This window comes from Budorcas taxicolor, chromosome 15 (assembly GCF_023091745.1).
Source record: "Budorcas taxicolor isolate Tak-1 chromosome 15, Takin1.1, whole genome shotgun sequence".
Classification (NCBI taxonomy): domain Eukaryota; kingdom Metazoa; phylum Chordata; class Mammalia; order Artiodactyla; family Bovidae; genus Budorcas; species Budorcas taxicolor.
Genome location: NC_068924.1, coordinates 63777169 through 63802614, shown reverse-complemented (window position 1 = coordinate 63802614; position 25446 = coordinate 63777169). Strand labels below are relative to the sequence as shown.

The window sequence follows — 25446 nt, the reverse complement described above, 5'->3', positions numbered from 1 at the left end:
GGTAGGTTGAGCTGGGTCTGACTTTCTTGAATCTGCCCGTCGTGGTTTGTTGCATTTAAGTTAAAGAGCCCGCGTGAGCCTGTCTGGGTCTGCAGCAGCCCAGGAAAGCTCTGGCTAGTGGGGGTACTTGGACAACAGCAGCAGTAACAACAGTGTGGCTTGAAAATAAAAAGAACGCCAGACAGCTAACTATGGAGCTGACTGAGGATATCCCCAGAAGAGAAAGGAAAGTTTTAAAGACCAGGATGGGGAGGGGATTGTGAGCGTGGATGGGGAAGAGTCGAGTTTCTGAATGAGCAGAAAGCTGGCAACTCTCCTTTAAATACTGATATATTCTTCAGAATCCACTCTGGGTGTAAGCCCAGCCCTGATTCACATGGGACAGTTTTTTTCCCTTCTCCTCCTCCTTCTTCATATTTGGGCTGGGAAACATTGTCAGTTGTAATCAGTGTAGGCACATTATTTTTTCTGGGGACCTAAGGAAGGAGGTCCCAGTTTATGGAACCCCTTATTTTAATAGATTCAATTTCTTCTATTACCAGCAGCCTTTGGAAGTTTTAGGACCAACAAAGTCTCCTGAACTTCTATACAAAGACTGCTGAAGACTTGCCAAGCAGGAGATAAAGCCATTATTCTCTTATTTGGCCATATAACTGCTGATCTGGTGATGAATCCAAGGTAGAAAGCCCTGTAACCTTGTGAGGGATTCTCCAGCCACTTAAGTTAACCCTGAAAAGCAACTGCTTTGGATGGAGACCACTGGCTTGAAAAAACATGTACAAACACGGCCATAAAAATCCTCCGACAGGATCTGTGCTGCTCTCTGCTCCCCTTTCCCTGCTTCTGCCCGTCTGTTGGCCACTGTCTGTGCTCCTTCATTTCTACTGGCTTCTCCTTTTATTACAAAAGGTTAGAAGGCACTTCCGTATTGTTTTTGGACAACACCATGGAACATCACAAATGGTAGGTCACGCACATGTAACATGACTTTTCACCGCCTTTCAGGGGAAAGAATAGGCGGCCATTAGTACATAAAAGCAGCTGAAGCTCCTCCTCTCACAGTTTTGGTTGTAGGACAGGATAGAATGCCTTTGGAACCTCAGAAGTAAAACAATACTGTCTCCCCTGGTCCTCTATGAGATTTGGGTGAGTGAGCCTGAGTGGGGACTTCGTGGCTCTCAGATGAAGACTTGCAAGGAGGACCTCCTCACCTCCTCCTGATGAGCTGTTGGGACCCAGGCTTTGCTGATTAGGAAACTGAAAGATCACAGCACAAAGGGTTAAGGTGGAAGAAGTACAGGTGTTTATTATGAATCAGCAGAAACCCTTTTATGCCTCTGACCAGGTAGGTAACCAAAAAAAAAAAAAAAATCACTAATCAAAGGACCTCCAGGGTTTCATATTTCAAAAACACAGATAAATAGCTTACTATAGATAAATAGCTTCACCGTTTGGGTATTTCCCAGAAGCATCTGAAAATTTTCCAAGGAGTCTGTAGAAGGGGATGTGTAACCAGTACACCCCCACCCCCAACCCCACTAGAAAGAAATGCCCAGGGATTGGGCTGCTGGAAGGGCAATATGGACCCATTCAAATTTCCTTCCAGGGGCCAATCCCTCCTAGCCCTGGGGATGTCCTTAGCAGGTGGCTGTTCCCTGGTGGGTGGGGTGAAGGGGAAAGTTGAGGGTCAGGAAGATGGACGCATGGCTTTTGTTAGAAGCTGCCCATCACACACCTCAGGGAGGTGAGACGCTTCTCGGTGGGGACTGCTGCTGCTGCTAAGTCGCTTCAGTCGTGTCCGACTCTGTGCGACCCCATAGACTAGAACAGTCCAATTCTTGCCGATTATTAACTGGGCCCTCATTTCAGAAAGCAATGCGGTTTTTATCAACTGGATCTGACTTTAAAAAATAAAACACAAAAAACTCCCAAAAAAGGAATAGAAAATTTTATGCTAAAAAAAAAAGATCCCCAATGAAACAATCAGTAGCACACTGCATCTGTGAAGTGTCCCAGCTCCCTGTAATGGTTGTGTCTCCAATGGTGGTTTATTTCCAAGGTCACAGAGTAGGTGTTACACCCCAATCTTCATATCCACATTCTGCAGGTTCCGCGTCTCATCTGCCGTCACGAACTGGTCTGGGGTCTCTGACGACCCCTTGTTCACCAAATGCACCATCTCCTGAGACTTGCTAGCTTCTCCGTTGAGTCCGCTGGGCTTTCTCTCCTCCATGGTTCCATTCCCATTGTTGATCACCAGTTTTTTCTTCTGCCCACACCTAAGAATTGAAAAAAAAATTATAAGAGAAATGGGTACAATGGTTTTGTCATCATCGTCACAGTTAATACCACCATCACTATGGTTTATGATAATCTGAGTATATTTCATCCTACTGACTTTTAACAATCAGCACTTTTCACAGCAAAGTCCTTGACCCAGTAGCCAAAGCATCACTTGTAAACTTGTTAGAAATGCAAATTCTCAGGCCTACCTCAGACATCCTGAATCAGAAAACTCGAGGAGCGGGGACCAGAGTCTGGGACTAAGCAAACCCTCACGGGCTACCTGAAGTGAGTCTGAGAATCAGTGGTCACAGCTATGGGAAGCCAGTGCTCACTGTATCCCCCATTACAGCTAAAGAAATCTTGGGCTTGGAAAATTCCATCACTTGCCCCAGGTTATTGAACAAGTACTAAGAGAACTGCGATTCAAACCCTGGTGTGTCTGACTCCCCAAGTTCTAACTCTCCTTCCATCAGATCATGTAAGGGAAATGTTTGCCTCTGTTAAACTCTGGCTGTTTCTGCAGGCGTAGATAAACCATCAACGGGACGACTGTAAATCATTCTGATTTGTGTATTCAAGAAAGTCCCTTTACTTCCTCTCCCAGTCAACACTTTGTTGGCATTGTCAGGGTTATTATTGCAAATACCAAGAAGAATGAGGCACCGCTTTGCTAGAAGTATAGTGTCAGGGTTAGTCGCTCAGTCGTGTCTGACTCTTTACGACTCCATGGACTCTAGCCCAGCAGGCTCCTCTGTCCATGGAATTCTCCAGGCAAGAAGGCTGCAATGGGTTGCCATTCCCTTCTCCAAGGGATCTTCCCAACCCAGGGATTGAACCCTGCATTGCAGCCAGATTCTTTACCATCTGAGCCACCAGGGAAGATATAAGGCCACACTGATTTTTCCCTTATGCTTGGTTAATTGCCATGTAACCTTAGATATGGGAAGTTTAACTATATAAGGGAAGTCGTTCACTATTTAAGGTTTCTTAATAACATTACTCAAATGCAGAAGGTCTGCTATAGAAGAGCATGACCTTGATCTTGTTGCTGGGTCAGGGCATTGCCTTATCCCCGCCCCAGCCTGAAGCAATGCTTCCTCTTTCCTGGAACACGACCACTGCCACACATCAAGAAGTCAGATGCTGCTTAAACAAAAGCAAAGGTGCAAACCCTCACAACTACAAGTAGAGTGGGAGTGAGGGGAAATGTGCATTTATTGGACACTTCCTGAATGTCAGGCACTTTACATGAAATTTCATGTAATCTTTACAATAATCTCACAAAGCAGCTGTTATTCCCATTATACAGCAATGGAAACTGAGGCTCAGGGAGGTTTAGTAACTGGCTTGAGGTCACACAGCCAGTAAGAGGGACAGAGTCAATATTCAAATGTAGGCTTTTATGACCCAAAGTCTCAGCTCTGCCGCCCTTGCTTTATTCATGCTGCTAACCATCTGGAGATCTGGAACAAGTATGAAGTCGGAATTGTTCACTTTGCCGCTGGATATTTGGAGTTGTAGAGACAAAGCTTCTATTATTCATGATCATGGGCCGTTCCCTCTGGAACTGCCAGGGCCATAAGCTTTAACTACTTGTTTGGGGAAGTAAAAATTATACCTCCTGAATATGAGGTTGATCCTGTATCCTCTGGCATGACTCTTGATGAGGGCGGGAGGAAGGACACTTGACCTCTGCTGATCTGTAGGGCTGAGCATATGGATCCACACAGACAAGAGCAGGGGCTTGGAAGGCCTGGTTTGAGGGCCTTACCACTGTGTGACCTCAGGCAACTCACTTAACTTATCTGAGCTTTCTTATCTGTAACACCAGGCTGTTAAGAGTACCAGTGTCACAAGACTGTGGAAATCCCTTAAAACAGAGGCTGGCACTGGATACATGAGTTTACCACCATTTTATCTGTTGCTTTTCTGAACAAGGTATAGTAAGGAAATCGAGGCCTTGGATAAGCACTTAGAACGGCATCCGAAACACAGTGAATATTCTAGAGGCACTTGCTGTACTTGTTAGTGTAACCAGAGCCATGTGAAATGTTTGCTGATTCTTTTGCTACCTCCACTCCTCTTGTTATATTTACGATGAAAATGTTGTAAAAGGCCAAAGGGAGGAAAACGTTGTAAAAGGCCAAAGGGAGGTGCTGCCTGTGTTTTATTTGGATTACCAAGGGTTATCTCATTTGTCTTTGCTTTTGCAGCTTTTTGTTTAAATTTAATTTTGTTGTAGTACAGTTGATTTACAATGTTGTGTTACTTTCTGCTGTACAGCAAAGTGATTCAGTTATACATGTTCATGTGTACTAAGTCACTTCAGTACTATCTGACTCTTCAACGCCATGGACTGTAGCCCACCAGGTTCTTCGGTCCAAGGGATTTTCCAGGCAAGAATACTGGAGTGGGTTGCCATGCCCTCCTCCAGGAGATTTTCCTGACCCACAGACTGAACCTGCATCTCTCACATCTACCTGCATTGGCAGGTGGATTCTTTACCCTTAGCCCCACCTGGAAAACCTTCAGCTATACACACACACCACCCTTATGGCAGAAAGTGAAGAAGAACTAAAGAGCCTCTTGATGAAAGTGAAAAAGGAGAGTGAAAAAGTTGGCTTAAAGCTTAACATTCAGAAAACAAAGATCATGGCATCTGGTCCCAACGCTTCATGACAAATAGATGGAGAAACAGTGGCAGACTTTATTTTTTGGTGGGGGGGGGGGGGGCTCCAAAATTGCTGCAGATGGTGACTGCAGCCATGAAATTAAAAGACGCTTACTCCTTGGAAGGAAAGTTATGACCAACTTTGTGAAGTCACTTGTCAGTCATGTCGGACTTTTTGCAACCCCAGGGACTATAGCCTATCACGCGCCTCCGTCCATGGGATTTTCCAGGCAAGAGTACTGGAGTGGGTTGCCATTTCCTTCTCCAGAGGATCTTCCCAACCCAGGGAAGATGACCAATCTGGACAGCACATTAAAAAGCAGAGACATTACTTTGCCAACAAAGGTCCATCTAGTTAAGGCTATGGTTTTTTCCAGTGGTCATGTATGGATGTGAGAGTTGGACTATAAAGAAAGCTGAGTGCCAAAGAATTGAAGCTTTTGAACTGTGGTGTTGGAGAAGACTCTTGAGAGTCCCTTGGACTGCAAGGAGATCCAACCAGTCCATCCTAAAGGAGATCAGTCCTGAATATTCATTGGAAGGACTGACGCTGAAGCTGAAACTCCAATACTGTGGCCAGCTGATGCAAAGAACTGACTCATTTGAAAAGACCCTGATGCTAGGAAAGACTGAGGGCAGGAGGAGAAGCGGACGACAGAGGATGAGATGGTTGGATGGCATCACCGACTCAATGGACATGAGTTTGAGTGAACTCCAGGAGTTGGTGATGAACAGGGAGGCCTGGGGTGCTACAGTCCATGGGGCTGCAGAGTCGGACACGACTGAGTGACTGAACTGAACTGAACTGAACTGATACACACACATACATATATTCTTTTTCATGTTCTTTTCCATTATGGTTTATCACAGGATATTAAATATAGTTGCCTATGCTATAGAGTAGGACCTTGTCATTTATCCATGTTATATATAATATGGGGTTGGCAAAAAAGTTTGTTTGTTTTTCCCATAACATCTTACAGAAAAACCCAAATGACCTTTGTGGCCAACCCAATAGTTTGTATCAGATGGTCTTTGGAGAAAAGGTATCTTATTAAAGTAATTTCCACTCATCCACCAAACGGGTACTTGAGAAGTTGGATGAAACAGTGCAGGAAAGTGATTTATAATCATAAGATAAATGTTTGTGCAAGGGGCTGAGGTGGGGATTAACGTTATTACCCTAAATGAAGCTGATTTTGAAAGTGGGTAACATTAGACCTGCAGGATGGAGGAATGTTGTGCTTGGATTTCGTCCTGCCCCCATTTCCCTCTGGATTTATGTGTCTCTGTTTTCTGTCTGAGTTCTTTCAGGAGGGCAGGGTGATGCTCATAAATAACTCAGCCCAATATTTGGTGCTCTGGGCAATTTATAAGTACTTTTAAAAAGCAAGCTCTCATTTTTTTCTTTCTTAGTAGTTACAGGAATTTAAAAAGAAACATTAGAGCTGAAGGGACTTCAGAGGTGATCCAGCATATCTCTTTTCTGAGTCCAAGAAGTCAAGCATATCACCCAAAGCTACCCCGCTAGTTATGGCAGGAACTACAGTCTAGTATTTACAACTTAAGACTTTTTGACTCTAAAGGTCAGAGATCTTTACTGAACCACATCTTGCCTGTATCTCCTTTCCTCTTCAATCTCAGGCATCAGCTGAGGACGCAAGTGACCTCACAATGAGGAAGCTGTCAGACTGAAGCCTGGCCAGGAGTGGGTGGGCAGGCTGTGTGGGGTTTAGAAGCCAGGAAACATGTTCTTTAGGGCATGGAGGAGTTTATCTTAAAAGTGAAGGGGTAAGGTAACTTAACAACTGGTCTTGGGACTTCCCTGGTGGTCCAGTGGTTGGGATTCTGAGCTTCCAAAGCAGGGGTTGCAGGTACCATCCCTGGTTGGGGAACTAAGATACCACATGTTGTTGTTTAGTGGCTGTCGTGTCCAACTCTTTGTGACCTTGTGGACTGTAGTCCCCCAGGCTCCCCTGCTCATGGGATTTCCCAAGCTATAATATTGGAGTAGGTTGCCATTTCCAGCTCTGGGGGTCTTCCCAATGCAGGAATCGAACCTGCGTTTTCAGTTTGGCAGGCAGATTCTTTACCACCGAGCCAACTGGGAAGCAAGATCCCACATGCCGTGGCCAAAAAATAAAAATAGATGAATAATTCTATATGTAAACATCTGTATTAAGTTCATACTGATATCATCAGTTCTAATCCATTACTACAAGGATCATTCTGGCCTCCTCCCCTTCCTTAGAAACAACATCAGTAGCAAAAAAACCCAGAAAACAAGACTGATCTTATGTCTTATCTACCTGACAGTCCTGAAAAACCCTTAGAGATCTATTTTGCAGTGTGTTGGAGCTTTGCCATTCCAGCCAGTAGACACCAGCCATAAGATATAAACTAGTTCAAATGAAATAAAATCAAAAATTCACTTCTTAAGTTGAACTGGCCACATTAGGAGCCTCAGCAGCCATAAGTGGTCAATGGTTGTATATGAGCACAAACGTGGAACACTTTCGTCATCACAGAAAGTTCTACCGGACAGCTCTGTTGTAGAGGGCAGAAGGAGTTTGGGTGAGCTTATAGATTAGAGTGAACTAGGCTGCAGCTTAGAAGAAGGAAGACATGCCTAAGTCATGGAGATTTACGGAGGGGACGCACCAGGCTGAGGGTGCATGGCTGCCCTCCGGGGTGTAGAGACAGGAGGATTATTCCCTTGACAGTGCAAGCAGGCAACGGCCTTTTCTGCACAATCGATACAGAAACATTTCTTCATCACTTCCCTTCTGTGAAGCTTTCTCTCTCCTCTTCACACAAACCCGATAAATTCTTTAAGGAGAAAGGCATCTAACTTCTTCTCTTCAGTCTCATCCAATAGCTACCAATCCAACTGATTCCTAAAAGAGCTGTTGGCTTTTACAGGGAGTGAATACAGTTCTGATTTCCACTGGAAAGGTGCAATTCAGGGACTCTGGTTATAAAAAGAACAGCAGGAAAGGTAATAATGTGGGCTAAGACAGGGACTGGGAAAGCGAGAGAAATTACAGGACCCCTAAATCGGCATCTTTAAGACGATGGAACTCACAGATCACTCCTTCACGGAAGCCCGTGTTTAACTCTCCAACCTCAACTTCAGTAGTTAGTGATTTTCCACTTCTATCTTTTAATCGTAACTCATATAACACGGCCTGGCCCAGAGTATGTTGGCAATAAACAATAGCCGACTCAAAGTGAACAGGCCAATACTGCCACAACACCTCACGGTTTTTGCAGAGAAGGCATGGTACCCTTTTTGTTTTCATCTCTTCCTCCTCTGTAGTGCTGACGTCACAGCCGCCCCTCAAAAGACATTTGCTGAATAAGTGAATGCCTGGTATAGGCCTCTTATCTTCAAACAAACTTTCTTTGATGAAAATAGGATTCTGTATCCCTTTAGAACACCACGCTCCAAGTAGAAAGGCCTCTGCCTTTTGAGAGGATTAGAAATGGGCTGGTGGCTTTAGAATCACAGTGTATATCCCAGGGCCTCTGCAGCCGTTAATCAGTCTTTAGCTCTGCGGCAAATCTGTTTTCGATTATCAAATCAGGACATCGTAATTCAGAGCATCCGAGCAGCTACTCTCCCGGTGAGACGCTTGCTCTACCGGATCCTATGTGTCCCTGTTTGCTGGTTGCCAGAGTGACTGCTGGTATTGGGAGGAGGGGGTGGGGAAGCAAGGGGGCCTGCTTATGCTGCTGACATGATGGGAAGTGACATACGAGCTAACCAGTCACACTAGCTGCTCGGGGGACAGCTGAGACACTTCTCCGAGTTCTCCCCCACGTTGAGAGCATCTGAGGCCAACGTTTCTGTGGCGACATGTGCAGAGCTTATAGGCTGTATATGTGAGCAGAAGTGGTACATTTTAGGGCCTGGAATAAAAGGACTGATTTCCAGCAATAGGAAACTCATATTTAATCGAACAAAAGTCATCTACGAAGAAAGCACAGAGGCTGAAGGAAAGTATAAAGACTCTTTGTAAGGGCTCCCTAAGTCATATTATTTAAATTCAACTAAAAAAAAAAATCTCTTTCCATTTAGTCATGGGAGATTTTTAGGAGGTCTTTCCTATTTCTTTTCCTAGTTATTGTTCCTTATGCAATTGGCTAAATTTCTTTTTGTTTTACAGATAAAAACACATCTATTTGACTTTAAAAGCACTTTCATTAACTTGTATGAATGTAAAATGACATTATTTGATTTCCTCCAAAAAGGAAAGATACTGCATAAGCTATAAATGGCAATGGAATTAGCTAGCTGTTCCTTGGCTTTCCAAAAGCCAACAAGAAAGATTCTAGAATTTTCTCCAGGTCTCTTCCCAAATGTAGGGGCATTTTCTGACCTGTTTGATGATCTAATGACACAATAAATGTGGCCCCACTTGGAAATAAGATTCTTTTGCTTTGTAAGAAGAAACCTCAAGGGACATTTACAAAAAGTTTGATGTTCCTCTGCATTTTTTTGGAGAAAAATTGTGCATCTTTGAATGTCTTGAAATTTAGAGCTATATTTCTGGAGTACTCCTGTGAAAGTTCATTTTCTCTGATGCTAGAATTACTGTTTTCCTTTGCTTCATTTTAAATGCAGCATTATTTCTAGAGGCTGGTCACAGCTCAATCAGGTATATGCAGGTATATCATTCCAAAACAACAGGCCTTGGTTGAGGGAGGGAGAGAAGAGATGTCTGATGATATGAAAACAACCCACACGCCAGGTCTAGGGAGGTGACTGTCTTTTTTCAGATTTTCCATGGAAAGTCTCAGGGAACTCTTCCTAGGCCATAACCTGAATCCTTCTGATGACAGCTTTCAGAAAGCAGAAAATAGTGTCATTACAAAAAAAAAAAAATTCACAAACCCAATGCCTGCTCTAGGTAAGGGTTCTAGAGGTTTCTAGGGGCCTCAGACAGGCTAAAGGGCCAATCCTTGAATCTCTATACAGCATTTTTGTGCACTGTGAAGACACTTGATAAATATTTGTTCAGTTAATCAGAGTGAAAGTGTTAGTCTCTGAGTCCTGTCTGACTCTTCGTGACCAGATGGATTGTAACCCACCAGACTCCTCTATCCACGGGATTTTCCCAGCAAGAATATTGGAGTGAGTTGCCATGCCCTCCTTCAGGGGATCTTCCTGACCCAGGGATTGAACCCAGGTCTCCTGCATTGCAGGCAGACTCTTCACCATCTCAGCCACCAGGGAAGCCCAATGAATCAATGAATGAGTATACTATTTCATGTCTTACTGGTGAGATATTACACAACTCTCATCACATACCCCAAAATTAAGACCCACAGGAGACCCATTTAAAAGCAGATGTCCAAAGAATCACAGTCTCCCTTCTCTAAAGAATATACCAGAGCAGAGCTTCTTAAACTGTACTGTCCACATTAGTCCCTGGGGTCTTTGCAAAACACAGACTCTGATACAGGGGACTGGGGTAGGGCTTGAGATGTAGCATTTCTGACAAGCTTCCAGGGTGCAGAGGCTGCTGGTTGCAGGGGCTATACTCTTGAGTAGCAAGGACATATTGCCTATGGCTTTTTTTTTTTCCTGATTGAAGTATAGTTGACTCACAATATTCTATTAGTCTCACATATACAACATAGTAATTCAACATTTCTATAGATTGCACTCCATATAATGTTAATACAAAATATCGGCTATATTCCTTGTGTTGTGCAATGTATCCTTGTAGCTTGTATTTTATACCTAGTAGTTTTACAGCCTAAGTTTAAATGATACCCTTTCAAAGTTAAGGCCCTGAGGAGCATCGCCTTACCTTCTCCTACTGTTGACAGCAATGCAAACCGCGAGAATCAAAGCCAAGGCCAGGAGAGATGCCAAGATGATCAGCCATTCTGGTGGGAAGCCAAAGACATGCATGAGCTTGGGGAATGCACTTTATAAATTGGTCCAAACAAGAGCTACAGTCAGCTCTACACATGGGTCCAACCAAAGGTCTAGCCAACAGCCAGCTAATAGTGGAAGAACCATTTTGCTATAGGTCTTTGTCTAACAGGCCTGTTTATCATACCTTATGATCAATCAAGATTTCCGAGTTCCCCCAGGAGAAACACATTTCCAAAAAGCACAGAATGAACTGTAAAATCTGTAGATGCCTTTGGTGCGATATTATTAAATAAATTAAAAGAATGTTCCTTAAAAGTGTCATTCCTTTTCTATATGAGAGCATTCGCATTATATTTTATTAAGGAACAAAAATGGAGGTCATATACTAGTGGGTGGCAGAAATGACATCCCTGTGGAGCGGTCAGGAGGGTCATTTGGCAAAATTTGTCAAAATCCTTCAAAATGTACAGCCTTTGATCCATCAGTTATACTTCTAGAAATATAGGACCTCAGACTTGGCTATAAAGATGTTTCTTACTGAGCTATTTATAAAAGTTGGAAACCATCTACTATTCAACAATAAGGGATTGGTTAAATGAATTAGGGTCCATCCACTGAATTGTGTACTAAGATATAGAGGAAGACTATTTAATGACATTGAAAAGCTGTGACCAGCCAGTTGGGAATGAGTTTACTAAACAGTGTGTCAAATTACATGTTTGTATAGAAATCAGATAGAAAAATAACGGAAAAGACACACATGAAAATGATTACTATGGTACTCCGGATGGTGAGGTAGATAACAAGGGAACTCTATTTTTACCCTTTTGTTTGGCAGTATTCTCGAAAATGCCTCCAATAATTAGTGTATCACTTGTAAACCAATAAAATGTTACATACATGTTTTTAAAACCAAGCTACAGTAGGATTAAAATATAACTTGACAATCTGAATAAATTTAATAGCAAAGTAGATTGTATATCCATGCAATGAACAGAAGCTGAAGGAACAAGAAAGATGGGAAGTCATTCACTGGCTATTCTTCTTGGAGACACTTCATTTTCCTCTGATTTCTTTCTCAGTACTGCCTCAGCCTAACCCCTCCCTGATTTGATGAGTCTGGGGAGGGAGGCTGAGTCAGGAGATGTAGAGGCTGACAGAAAGGTATCCTTTCTGTTCTTTCCCGGTGGGTCTAGCCCTAAGATGCTCCACACTCACTCTCACTAGAGCTGGGGAAAGTCCTGCTGCCTGATTATAGCAACTGCCTCCCACCACCCCCTTAGTGCATTCCTCCGACTTCACATGCTCTGCTCAGGGAAGTCAAGGCAAGGGGACACAGGCCACACCATGTTCTGCCCTCTTCCTAAGGGAGGCTCAGCTTGAGAGCCCTGTAGAGCAGAGAATTAAAAGAATAATTGACAACTCTAGGAAAAACCTTCCTTAATTGTAATCCCACTTGACACATGTCCAATTTGGAGCCTAAGCCAAAGAAAGCATTTGCCTCAAATGCCTTAAATCTTGATGCTCAAGGGAGCCAGGTGGCCCAGCCCTCTCACCATATTCTTAAACTTTCTTCCCTCTGAATCAGTAAAGATTGTCCCTCGTGAAAAGTAGTTTGGGGGCCAGAAGAATATTTTCACTCCACCCAATGCACATGACTCTTGTATTTCCCCATCGTCTGCAATGTGAGGAGAAAGTTACACATCCACCCTCAAACCCGGAAATAGAGAGGGAACTGGCCTCAAGTTCCTGTCCCCTGGGACAGGAAGATCACTCACTTGGGGAGGGAGCTTTAGTAACTAACAAGGCACTTCTTTGGGACAGACTAGGGACAGGTCCAAACATGAGCTCAGCCAATCTATGGGACCAAGGCAGAAGGAAAGATTTCATTCTTTCTCAAGGGGCTGTGGTACTGCATTCACCCTTTAGCTCACAAAGAGGAGCCATCAGGTTCAAGGGTAGACATGTAGGAGAATGTGCTTTCCAACTGGTCTCTTCTTCCCTTCTGTGACGTTCAGAGAGACCTGCTTTTAGTATTTCTTTCCTTCACAGCTCAGAACTCACCTGGAATTTGAGGTTTCCGTATAGGACCTGAGGTTGTGTTTGCCCCATGGTCTTCACTCCCACTTGAGTGTCCTAAAGAGAAAAAACAACAATTCTCAACAAACGGAACGTGTAACCAGGAGTTTCTTACTGAGCAACACGTAAGGCCAAACTCTACATGCTACATCATTGCAAAGCTATAGATCCAACCCACAGACATCCATTTTGTGTTGTATGAAAGAAACATCCCTCCAGAAAAGCTCTCTTTGATTAAGGGTAAGGCTTAGAAATGTCATTTTTCAACAAGAGTATGAGAATTTTCAGCAGTAGTACTATGCCGTATTTAAGAGGCTATAAATCAATCAAGATAGCCCTGCATTCAAGTCCTACCTCTGTCTCTCACCAGTAATATCTGCTGGGACAAGTCATCTCTCGCCAGGTCTGTTTTCTCACTCATAATATAGGGGTAATAATAGAATCTGCTTCATCATCATTTTATAGAGGTTTAAAGAAGTGAACAAGACGGGTGATTGTGTGCAGTTACTGTAACAGGGAAGAACCTTTGTTTATATTACCAGCTAATCATTAAAGAAATGCTATCTATAAGCTTAAATTATACATAGTGGCCCATCTCTGGGAATCCTGCCTTCCAGGGAATGAGCATTAACCTAAAATATCTTGGTCTAGTTCATAGGAAGCATCCTGACAAGCCCCACCTGTGAATGACTGCAGAAATTAACAAGCCTGATGGAAACCAGGAAAAGTTTGATTTCACTTCTGTCCCTATTAGTATAAAAGAAGCCTGAATTCTAACTCAAGCAAGATGGTTCTTTGGGACACCAGTCCACCATCTTTGTCTGCTGGCTTTCTGAATAAAGTCACTAATCCTTGCTCCACCAACTCATCTCTTGATTTATTGGCCTGTTGTACAGCAAGCAGTACAATCTTCAACTCGGCAACATTACAATTCTCTATTTTTAATTTAAGACCTTGCTACCCTTGACCAGCAACATCACCATGGGAGCTTGCGGGTAATACACAGCCTCAGGTTTCATCCCAAACCTCAGAATCTTCATTTTAACAAGATCCCCAGGGGATTCAAATGCTTCAGGTAGTTCAAAGCAAACCTAAAAATTACGTCCAACATCTTCAATAGTCATAAACATAAAGAAAAAAAAAAGATTCAGGGTAGGGTGGGGTGGGCAATGTCCCTTTTTCTTTGTGAAAAATCACCCTAAGGAGAGTGCAGGCTAATATGTCTATATTCACAAAACATGTACTTCTTAGAAGACAACATTCTCTGCTGCTCCAAAATCAAATAAGGAGACAAAGAATCCAAACTGGAAGGAAGCAGGAAAAATCACAAGATAAAGAATTCACAAGTCAGAACAGGAGGGTCATCACAATGACGGAGGAATCATGTTTTAAATGAAACTTCTAAGGCATTTTGTGAAGAGACTCACCCAAATGAAAGCTTTGGTGTGTGTGTGCACATGCGTGCGTGTGTGTGTGTGTGTGTGTGTGTTGTGCTTCCTCCACTGTTTCAAAACAAAATGTGAAAAATTCCCACTAAAATAAACTCTTTCCCCCTACCCAATGGGAACCCACTGCAAAATCCTGAAGGGTTCCCAGGGAAGTAAAAAAAAACAGGAAGTCTGTTTGGCTAATCAATGAATGAAGATGTTGTTGTCGGTCAGTTGCTCAGCTGTGTCTGACTCTTTGTGACCCCATGAAGATGGGCAGAACTTAAATAGCCTTTCCTCAGAGTCAAATTTCTGACTGTACATGGTGAACTCTGAAATTTTGATGGCTGTGGTTATTTTGAGTAGAATGGCTCCTGTTTATGCAATTCAATGTACTCAGTTCAGTTCAGTTCAGTTCAGTCACTCAGTCGTGTCCGACTCTTTGCGACCACATGAATCACACCACGCCAGGCCTCCCTGTCCATCACCAACTCCCGGAGTTCACTCACACTCACGTCCATCGAGTCAGTGATGCCATCCAGCCATCTCATCCTCTGTCGTCCCCTTCTCCTCCTGCCCCCAATCCCTCCCAGCATCAGAGTCTTTTCCAATGAGTCAACTCTTCGCACAAGGTGGCCAAAGTACTGGAGTTTCAGCTTTAGCATCATTCCTTCCAAAGAAATCCCAGGGCTGATCTCCTTTAGAATGGACTGGTTGGATCTCCTTGCAGTCCAAGGGACTCTCAAGAGTCTTCTCCAACACCACAGTTCAAAAGCATCAATTCTTCGGCGCTCAGCCTTCTTCACAGTTTATGTGATTCAATGTATTAGTTAAACTCAAAATGGAGCAAAACAAATTCTACTGGACATTTGGCTGTTTCAGCAGGCCATTTTGACAGTGTCTTCTGTCAGTCAGAAGGAATCCAAGGGGCTTCCTCTAGCTGCCTCCCAGAGGCCTTGGTCATTACTGGCAGGTGCTAGCCTGAACAGGTCATGGGATACTAGCCATCTAAACTACAGATCTTTGCCTTGATAACCACTTAAGGGGTACAGCCACTCTCGCTGGTCTGTGTCTGACTCACAGCAGCCTTTGATATTTGAACGGGAGGCCATCAATGGGTCATCATCTCTTTATTTTGACTTTCATAAAAAGCGCTCCCAGAAAGGAAAGATCTGGGTGTGTGTACAACCAGATGAGACCTTCCATTTGAACAACACACACCTACTCAGGAGGCAAACATTAGAGACTAACCCCTGCCCACCTGATTCTTACTTCACGAAAGAGCCGGAGAAGACGAATGAGACCGAGCAGGCCTGGTCTTGCACCCTAGAGCTCTGTGAATCCAGCCGGGGTAGGGCTGGTTGGGGAAGTAAGTTCTGCAAAGAGGGATGCTTGACAATGCAGTTGGGAGGTGAGATCCAATCTGAGACATGTGCACAGGTGGCTCGTACTGTGAGGAAAAAGTCTAAACAGTGCTTCTCAAACTTTAAAGTACATACAGACTGCCTAGTGGGAGCAGGGTGGGGTAGGCCTGGATAAAATACAGTTCTTCATTCAGTGGTCTGGGGAGTCCGCATTTCCAGACAGCTCTTAGGTGATGTCCCTGCCACTGGTCCAGGGACCATGCTTGGAGTGGCTAAAATCACTTGATTTTAAAAAGCACCCCCCCCCCCGCAAAAAAAAAAAAAACCCAAAACTAAAGAGCACCTCCTTATAGTAATAGCTCCATATAATTTTCAAAACACTTTCATATTTTTAATACAGCATGCTCTTCACAAGAACTCTAGGAGGTAACAGAGGCCTGTGTCCTGATCTCCTTTTTTACTAATAAATCGAAACTGGAAAAGGTTAAACGCCCCACCCAAGGCCCCCAGAGAGCCTAGGACTTCTGTCTTTATTTTAGAAGCATTTCTACTGGGCCCCTACATCCCTGTGCTCTTACAGGATAGGTTATTACTGAAGCCACCATGTAAATATCCATTTCAGTATTTGCTTTAAGTGTGTGAACCCTCAAGCTTGGAGGCAACCCTACTCCCAGCTGGGAAGGAGGGGAAGGGCAATAGTTCATATGGGGTTACTTGGCTGGCATGGGGTCACCTGGGCTGGCGATAATCAGGGAGACCACAGTGAGACAGCATTGGCAGACCCTTTCAGGAGCAACATTAGTGATCACAAGTCAACCTGCCTCACGGCAGACTTTTGCTGCCTGGAGTGATATTTCTAGAGGCATGATCATTACAGTAATTATGGCAGTAATGATGGTCATTACAGGGTATTTCTCCAGATCATGCTTCTGAGAGGCAACACAAGATCCCTGGGCTTAAAACCTGGCTTCACCATTCAACTCTACCAAGTCAACTCAGCCATGCTGCTTAGCCTCTCTAAGCCTTATTTTCTCATTTGTAATACTAGGATAATACAATTACTGACATAATTAAATAAGAACATAAAAGATGAAATACAGGGAATCACCGATACCTGACTGTTGATCTACAGAAGTGGCAGTTTCAGATGGTCCAACCTAACACGTGTAAAGTGTTCAGAATGATGCCACCAGCCCACAGTAAATTCTCAGTAAAGGCTAGTTATTATGCCATGTGCGGTGGGCAGGGGAATTATGCTAAAGACTTTACAAGTATACATCATTTAGTCTTTAAAACAAGAGTCTTTAAAACAAGGCAGGTGTGCATGTGTGTGCATGCTCGGTCACTTCCGACTCTTTGTGACCCCATGGACTGTATCCATGGGGTTTTCTTAGTAAAAATACTGGAGTGGATTGCCATTTCCTCCTCCAGGGGACCTTCTTCATCCAGGGATCAAACCCAAGTCTCCTGTGTCTCCTGCATTGCAGGCAGATTCTTTACCCACTGAGCCACTGGGAATGCCCCATTTAAAACATTGCCCTGTGACAATTATTATCATCCCAATTTTTTTGGTTAGGAAGTCAAATCTCAGATCCTTTTAACAAGGTCCCTCGTTGGCATGTGAAGGAGCTGGAATCAAACCCAGGCCATTCTTTCTCCAAAATCTATGTTCTTAATCGCCCTGGTAAAATGCAGTGTTAAACTGAGCACCTGCTTGAATTCTTCCTGATTTTTCCAGATGGAAGAATTTTCTCAAAAGCAGTCTTCCTCAAAGTGGAGTCCGTGTCTGAGCAGAATCAGCGTCACCAGAGAAATTACTAGAAATACAAATGCTCAGGCTTCAGTCCACTCCTCTCAAAGCAGAACCATTCAAGGATGGGGCCCAGCAGTGTACTTTAATAAGTTCTCCCCGTGACTGTGATGCATGCAAAGAACGTATAAATACCACTTCTGGGGAGACACTGACTCATACATCATTAATAATTAGCAGGTTCCATGATGGTAACAGTAAACGACTAAGAGCAGCTCAAACTCACCAGCTGATTCAGATGCATGAGTTGTATAGGACCTTCCACTGGGGTCGCGGGACGAGCCGTAGTCTCCTGTAAGGAGCAACAGAGGGAGGTTCAATACCGTATGCTCAGGTACGTCCCCATCTGGGCTTCCTCACCTGTGCATTTTCATACAGCCCATTGCAAAGTCTCTTAAAGGTAACCAAAAATAATGACAAAGGAGTTCCGAATGGGTCCATGATATGAATTCTTGTTCATTGCTTCCTTCACTGATGAGTGGGTTAGAGCTTCAATCAAAATTTTAAAAACTGGGACAGCACAGACCAGTAAGGATGACCATAGGAAGTGTTGCTTCAGCAGAAACCCCCAAATTGTAACTCTACCAAAAATACTATGATGTCTTGGCAAGTCAGAGGTTGGGATTTGATGTGTCTTTGACATAACAATTATATGCTTTGAATTATGATAGATGTGATCATTGGGAATGCATGTACTCTGTGGCTTAGGGCATGGGACATTTAAAGAGATTTCTCTGAGGCAGGAAATTGAGAAATGTTTTGTTTGTTCAATAAAGTAGCTTGGGGTTGAATCAGTAAGGATTCAGAAAGAAAAGTCAATTCAATTTAGAGAAAATAAAGTCTGAAAATAAGTGAAAAAGAAATGGGGAGATAACTAACATGCGGTTAAGGTGTATCTGGTTATTAGAATATATTTCAAATCATATTTTCCAAAAACTTAAATCTGTATTTTCAACACCAAGAGTTAATATAACCCCATCTTCTCAAACATCCATCACAGAAGGCTTTACATTGAAACAAGTTCATGAATTGCTAAAATTTGGATCCACAGTTCAAATCTCTAGTTCAGAATATGGAAACTCTGGTTCCTCCCCCTCCTGCCCACACATTTCCTAATATTATAATGGTATCTTGAAGCAAAACGAAACAGGTTCATAAAACGGCTATGGTCACCCATTATGAAAAATTCCTTTAAGGAATACACAGTAATCTGATCTTCACAATGTCCTTATTTAGAGAAAGTGGAGATAGGCGATCTGTAATCTCTTACACAATTGTATGGAGGAAATAGATTGCTTTGTTCCTTGGCTGATGGTTAGAAAAACTGAAAACAGGATTTGCTGAAATGCTGACACCAAAGCACTCAGTACCACCACCACCACCATCACCACCACCACCACCACCACCATCACCACCACCACCACCACCACCATCACCACCAAGACCACAGCCACTACAATTAAGGATGTTTTCATTCTTAACATTAAGTAAAAAGGTGGAGAAAAAAATATATGGGAAGAAATTAGCCTTATCTGAATATTCTGGAAGAAAATCAAGGATGATAGATCATTTAATCCATGGAGAACTATGGAAAATCTGTCTGTACCGCTGCAGAATGCAGAAGGAATCGGGGTATGTAAATATCGACTTTGTAGAAAGCATTTTATTTACTAACAAATAGGCTATGTAATCCTTTGAGGCCACTGTAACTGTTAAAATGGCCATTTAAATTCACTCGGCTGCATAAAGAGCCCTATTTTGCCAAGAGAAACCAGGCAGTGCTCTAAAATTCATTTCTCCAGAAGAATACTGACACGGCTACTTGGAATTTTTAACAACTGAGGGCAGAACCATGCCGAATAAAGAACCAGCAGGTGTAAAGGGGCTTTGTCATGCCGATACTGTTGAGGTCAGGATTTTTTACAACTGTTTCCCTTGAAGCCCTGAGATGGGCAGCCCAGGCATGTGGGCTCTAGGATACGGGCCAGGCACATGGCATCCCACAACAGCCACAGCATCGCACTGTCATCTGCTTTATATATCGAGTTCTCATGAGACTTATTGTTCATCTGAGGGGGCATGGGGTAGGAAAAGACATGTGCTACTACATATATATATATTTAAAATAATGGATCTTTAATATTCCTTAATGGTTGAATAGTAAGAACACTTAAATATCTGGCACCAGGAAGAGAGAGTTCAATTTTAGTTTCTTAGCCAGGGTAAGTATTTTGCAGTTCCCTTTTCTTCAATATTAGTTTCTTAGTGCAAACAGAGAAACAAAAGTAGAAATGGGAAGGATGGCAAGGTCCATGTGTAACTTATTGAATAAGTCATCTTCGATCAACTTTTTGCTTTCACAAGAGAAAGGGTCAGTTCAGTTCAGTTCAGTCACTCAGTCATGTCCAACTCTTTGCGACCCCATGAACCGCAGCACGCCAGGCCTCTCTGTCTGAGAAAGGGTAACTAGTCATAATGTAGATTAAATCATAAAGTTTTAAGTGTGCACCATAATTAGAAGAGGTATCCATAAGCCCTTCACCAAAAATAAAATCCACCAATCTATCACCAATAAAAAATAATTTCAGAGCAAAGACATTAGTATAAGGAAATTATTCACAAGTTGGGTAAAACCTTACGTAAGCAGCATATATTAGCTGAATCAAATGAAACTGATACTTGACTACTTTTACTTACAAAAATGTCGATTTCATATGGTTCAATTAAATATATCAGAAGGTCAGGAATAAGACAAAGAAAGAAATTCTACCATAACAACCAAGTCACAAAAAATAAATGGAAATTACACAGGCAAATAAAAGCATTATTCATCTAAAGTAAATCTACTGCATTAGAATGACGACCTGTGATGAAAGCCATTCCCATGACACAAATCAATATAATTACAGTCTCCACAGAGAAGACGTTCTTTACTATATGAAAGTATGTGTTGTTTCTTCCTATAGAGAAAGCAAACCAGATATCAAATGGCCAAATTACCTGGTAAAGTAAGATCAGCCTTAGAGGTGGAATCTCCAACAATAGTAACTTCAGTAACTCCAGGGGACCCAGTCTTAGTAGGGGTCATTGGGGTGAGGGTTGTGTATTCATTTGTATCTGGAGAATGAGTGTAACCTTCCACTGAAGTAGTTGCATCTTCAGGAAGATTTCCACCTCTTCTTCCATCGTTCCTATCTGTGTGGAGGTGGAATCAACGGTAAACCCACATTTGTAAGCCCACCACCCAAAACATGCTGGTCTTCAGCATGTGCAATTGCTGCAAAAACTTTTCACTTGTTATTTGTGAACATGGAGCAAAAGATGATGCAGTTTGTCACCCTATTAAGCAGAATCAATATTTTGCAGTCAATACAATCTGGACATCATTCAATGGAAGAGAGTGGCGATCCTAATATCTAGAAGAGACATTCATTGCAACATCTGCTTGGGTTATTCAAATACAGTTTATGCCTCTAGAATTGTTATCGTAAAACTCGGGTACTACATAATCTTGAGTTCTTAATTGAACCCACCGCTGATGAAGAGGGAAAAATGTGTTACTGAATTGAAAGGTAACATTAGGCTGTGCAGTTGGGATAGCAAATGCAAAGTTTCAAAGATGTGAGGCTTTGGTTATTCTTTCCTTTCCTTGAACTGCTTCTTAGTCACCTGCCCCATGGATTTGTGGTCCAGAGGATAAATGGCAAAATAATATTATTAATGCAAGGAAAACAGAGAGTGCTATAATTCAGATTTTTCCACCCAATCACACACCAGCAATCTGTTATTCTTAAACAAAGTCACTAACTCTAGGGTTTAAGAAACCCAAACTTGAAGATTAAGAAAATATAGTTTGCATTTAATATACAATCTAAGAGATCTACAAAGCAGAAAAGTCAGAGAACCATCACCAGCCACACCTTCTGATCAGGAGTAACAGCATGACAACAGCCAACTGATGTACCTCCACCAAAGACACTGCAAAAGCACCCGTGGTTTATTGATTCTTTCCAATAGCTGAAGCCACGTGGGCTTTACAGTCCTTACTGATAGATGTTGGAGTAGCAGTCGTTGAGTGGCCTTTGTCTTCTTCTAAGCCGCCATGCGATGGAGAGAAGCTGTGAGTATCACTCTGCTCTGTTTCAATGAGGGATGAGTCCAGTATTAATTTGGGGCCATGAGACAAATCCTCTGTTATCTGCTGACAGGGAGGATCTGATACAGTCAGATGGGTAGGTACATAGGAATACCAAGGTGTTTGCATGCCATTCTCCTCTGACTGGAAGAAATGCACAACAGAATTCTGCTTTGCCCCTTAGCTGTTTTGTTTTTCTGGATAATAAACAAGGTGAAGTGCCAAGATGAAATCTAAGCCAAAACTTTGTCCGCCCTGGATCATCCTGGCCCAATTATAACATTGCTTCCTGTCACTCAGGAAAAACCAGAAACAAAGAAAAAAGAATGCTTGAATCCCGGTGCTCCTATCAGCCATCAAGAGCAGCTTCACTGTGTGTCAAGATGTGTGACTATAGGGAAAGTAAACACCAGCAGAGCAGGCAGAATACCTGTAACCACAAAAGAGGAAGAAGTTCATCTAGAATAACCCGCTCAAGTAACCCAGCTCAGATTTACACAAGGAAACACTTAAGTCACTATTGTACCCCATGATTAGCTTTTTGATCTCGTTCGTGGATGAGGATTCTCATCAATGCACTGAAAGGCCAGGAAACGCTTGTCTGGACAAATACAGGGCCCTCACTGATACATATCAATTTCTGGTTGAACCATTGCCCATATCTGAAATGGTTTTCATTGTTTTGAGTTAATTTATTTTGTGTTCTTCTAAGAAAAGATCTGACCTCTGAGTTACAGGGGCAAGCACACCCTAAAGCGTACCACTAAGCCACGTCCACTACCCAGTAAATATTATAACCAGGAGAAAGGCAGTCAACAGATCCCAAGCCCCACAACAGAGCAAAAGTCAACAGGGACATACAATAGGACTGCAAGACCCTCCATTGGCAGGGACCATTTCTAGGCTTATTTGCATCTCCTTTGATGCCTGGTTGCTGGGTTATTTACATTCTTGACAATGAACACATGCTTGTTGATTTTTCCCTTTGCCTGAAAGGGCTCACATGAAAAGACTCCGCCCAGTATGTCTAGCAAGCAGTGAAATGAGGCCCTTGTAATTCTGGATTTCTTTAATATTCTGTCAAGAAATTATGAATGACTTTATGTTGATCTCTGGGATAGCTCTGCACCTATGTGGTAGATGTTAAGGCCACTAGAAGTTTAGCATTGTTTCTGCCAGATGTTTAGTGATAGGAAGAGATATGAGCAAATGTTCTTCTTTTATTCCCAGGGCCCTGCCACCAATGTCAGTTGTCAAAAAATTGACTTGATCCTCCTCTATGGGCTAATGTGATTCCCCTACTTTCTGTGATTATCTAGCCTCAAAACATCTTTTTACAACCACTGAAAAATGCTACCCCTCTTCCGCCTTGATTGAAAGATGGGACTCACAAGGAACTAGTCAGTTAAAACAGAGAGATACCACTACCCTAGCTGTGGCCTTGAATTTCACTAACTTAACTACTCAAAGCAGAAAAATCAAGTGGAATGGAGTCCCACATCCTTTTCCTTTTTAATAAAAAGTTAAAGAGGAAACCACCACAAATGAAGGTATAATCAGATTTAAAGAACCACCCAGAAAATAAAGACAAGGAGGACAAATCTGATATTCTGAGTTGAGCTGAACCACTCAGCACTGAATGAGCTATACCACCACCAAGCCCTGCATCAGGGCCAAGGAGAGCAAGAGCTGAAGCAAGAATACAGGTCAAGAGGCTGAGTATCTTTATCCTTACGAGTTGTCATTGAGAGAGGTCCTGTCCTGTCCAAGTCTCCCACCGAACTCGTGTTTGGATCTGCAGAAGGCTGAAGCGTTGTACTAGGGCTGGTGTCTGTATCTGAAGGAATTAAATCAGTGTTATTGCTTGATTTTCTAACTGCTCTCTGAAGGTCATTTCTGGTCTAGAGATAAATAATACTTATATTCAAACCTGCATGAGAGGAAAGAAAGCACATACTAATTCACGTCTCCAGAACTGAAATAAATGATCAGTTCTCCCAAAGGGCCTCTCAAGGAGTAACTGGCTTTCATTTAAAGGCTGAGTTGTATGAAAGCTACAATCTTTGTTGTTTTTTGCTGAGTCTGGAAAGATGCTAAATGAGTACATGATGGGCCTCCTAAGCCTTGCAGAGAGACAGAAATATAACCCACGTGTGACTTGCCCTGTTCTATACAAATGATCTATGCGTGAGTGCATGCTCAGTTGCTTCAGTCTTGTGAGACCCCATGGACTGCAGCCTACCAGGCTCCTCAGTCCATGGAATTCTCCAGGCAAGAATACTGGAGTGGGTTGCCATGCCCTCCTCCAGGGGATCTTCCCGACTCAGGGATCAAACCTGCCTCTCTTGTGTCTACTGAATTGGCAGGTGCATTGTGCACTGCTGAGACACGGGGTAAGCCAGGGATCTGACATGTGGATAAAAGACAAAATGCACTGGTTCAGGCACCGTTTTGTTACATCCTCTTGACTTGGCAAAAAAAAAAAAATGTTGGTACAGTCCTCTTCCCTCATTTCCTCCTCTTTCGCTCCATGAACTGAAAGTACAAATAAAATCATCATCCCATACTATCTAGATGGAAGCCACGGGGATTTCTAGGGCAAAGAATAAGAAGCATTAGATATCAATGAATCCCCCATACACATACGTAGGAGATGTCTTTGGAATGTAACGTGTATAATGTTGAACTACATAGAAATTTCACTGAAATGTTTATAGAAGCTGTTTCTAATAACTATCACAAATCAATTCTGCTGAAATAACAAGTCCCGCGTGAAACAGAGGCCACACAAGCCATAAACACCATCACTATTGCCGATTCTTGGATTCCAAGTCCACCCATTCTGCTGCCTCTGGGGAGATTTAATCTGTTCCAAATGACTCCAGAGGGGAACACTGGAATATTAGGGACCCACATCTACACTGTAGCCTTTCCACTACACATCAGGGTCTTCATAGAACAAAATGCAGCTGGCTCTATTATTTTAAAATAATAGTAGTAGTAGTAATCGCTAAAAAAGAGCAAAGTCTGGCTAATCCAAATCAAAACCCCAAGTGGACGTTCTCCCAGGAAACGTCCAGCCTGCTGATGGTTCTGGACACTCTTGTCCCTCTTTCCTTTTATAAGCAGAACCCTTTAAGAGGTGTGACGCCACTCTATGGTTGAAGCCAATTATAATGTTCTCGACATCATCAATTTGATGAAAACCCTTTCTGTTCATCAATATGAAGACAATATTGGTTCTGAAGCTTTCACTGGCTTGGTTTTCCACAATGGGTATCATCAGAGCCCCCAGCCAGCATGTGTGTAAAATGCGTGTTTGGGTCTACACGTGGCACTTCAGCCGCACAACAGGATGGCCCCAACCTCACCACTCACACTCATCTTTGTTTGTGACATGTGGGTCCACTGACTCTGCCAAATTCATTTCTTGGCTTTCTTTCTTTTAAACCTCTCCTTATATGTGTTTCTTTCCTTAAAAACAATAAAAAAAAATTCCCTTACTTCCTGTCTCTGACTAACTACATTTTTTTTTCCATTTTTCAAAAACCAGATCCAATCTACCTTTCTGAGGTTGTCCAAGGGATCCTCAGAATTTCTTTTGTGTTTATTGCTAGCAATGTTCATTTGACATCTATTACTTACCCTCTCATACTATTAGATCTATTTTGAAGCTGTTTTCCTAGCTAACTTTTAAGTTCCTTAAGAGCATGCATGTGACTGCTAAGTCGCTTCAGTCATGTCTGATTCTTTGCAAACCTATGGACTGTAGCCTACCAGACTC

The 25446-nt window shown here is 42.7% G+C and overlaps 1 protein-coding gene across 3 annotated transcripts in view; it reads right to left on the bottom strand.

Moving 5' to 3' along the window:
• Positions 1-1280: 1280 nt before the first annotated feature.
• CD44 (CD44 molecule (Indian blood group)) overlaps positions 1281-25446 on the bottom strand; it is an 89445-nt gene continuing 65279 nt past the window's right edge. The window contains exons 11-17 of one of the 3 annotated variants that reach the window (XM_052652099.1): positions 23398-23499; positions 21575-21664; positions 20528-20722; positions 17754-17819; positions 12912-12983; positions 10777-10855; positions 1281-2279 (exon numbers count right to left, since the gene is read on the bottom strand). In XM_052652099.1, the coding sequence (XP_052508059.1) occupies positions 2075-2279; positions 10777-10855; positions 12912-12983; positions 17754-17819; positions 20528-20722; positions 21575-21664; positions 23398-23499 (809 nt within the window). In that variant the 3' untranslated portion in view covers positions 1281-2074. The remainder of the gene's footprint in view (positions 2280-10776; positions 10856-12911; positions 12984-17753; positions 17820-20527; positions 20723-21574; positions 21665-23397; positions 23500-25446) is intronic. The other 2 variants (XM_052652100.1, XM_052652101.1) reach the window with 2 other exon arrangements.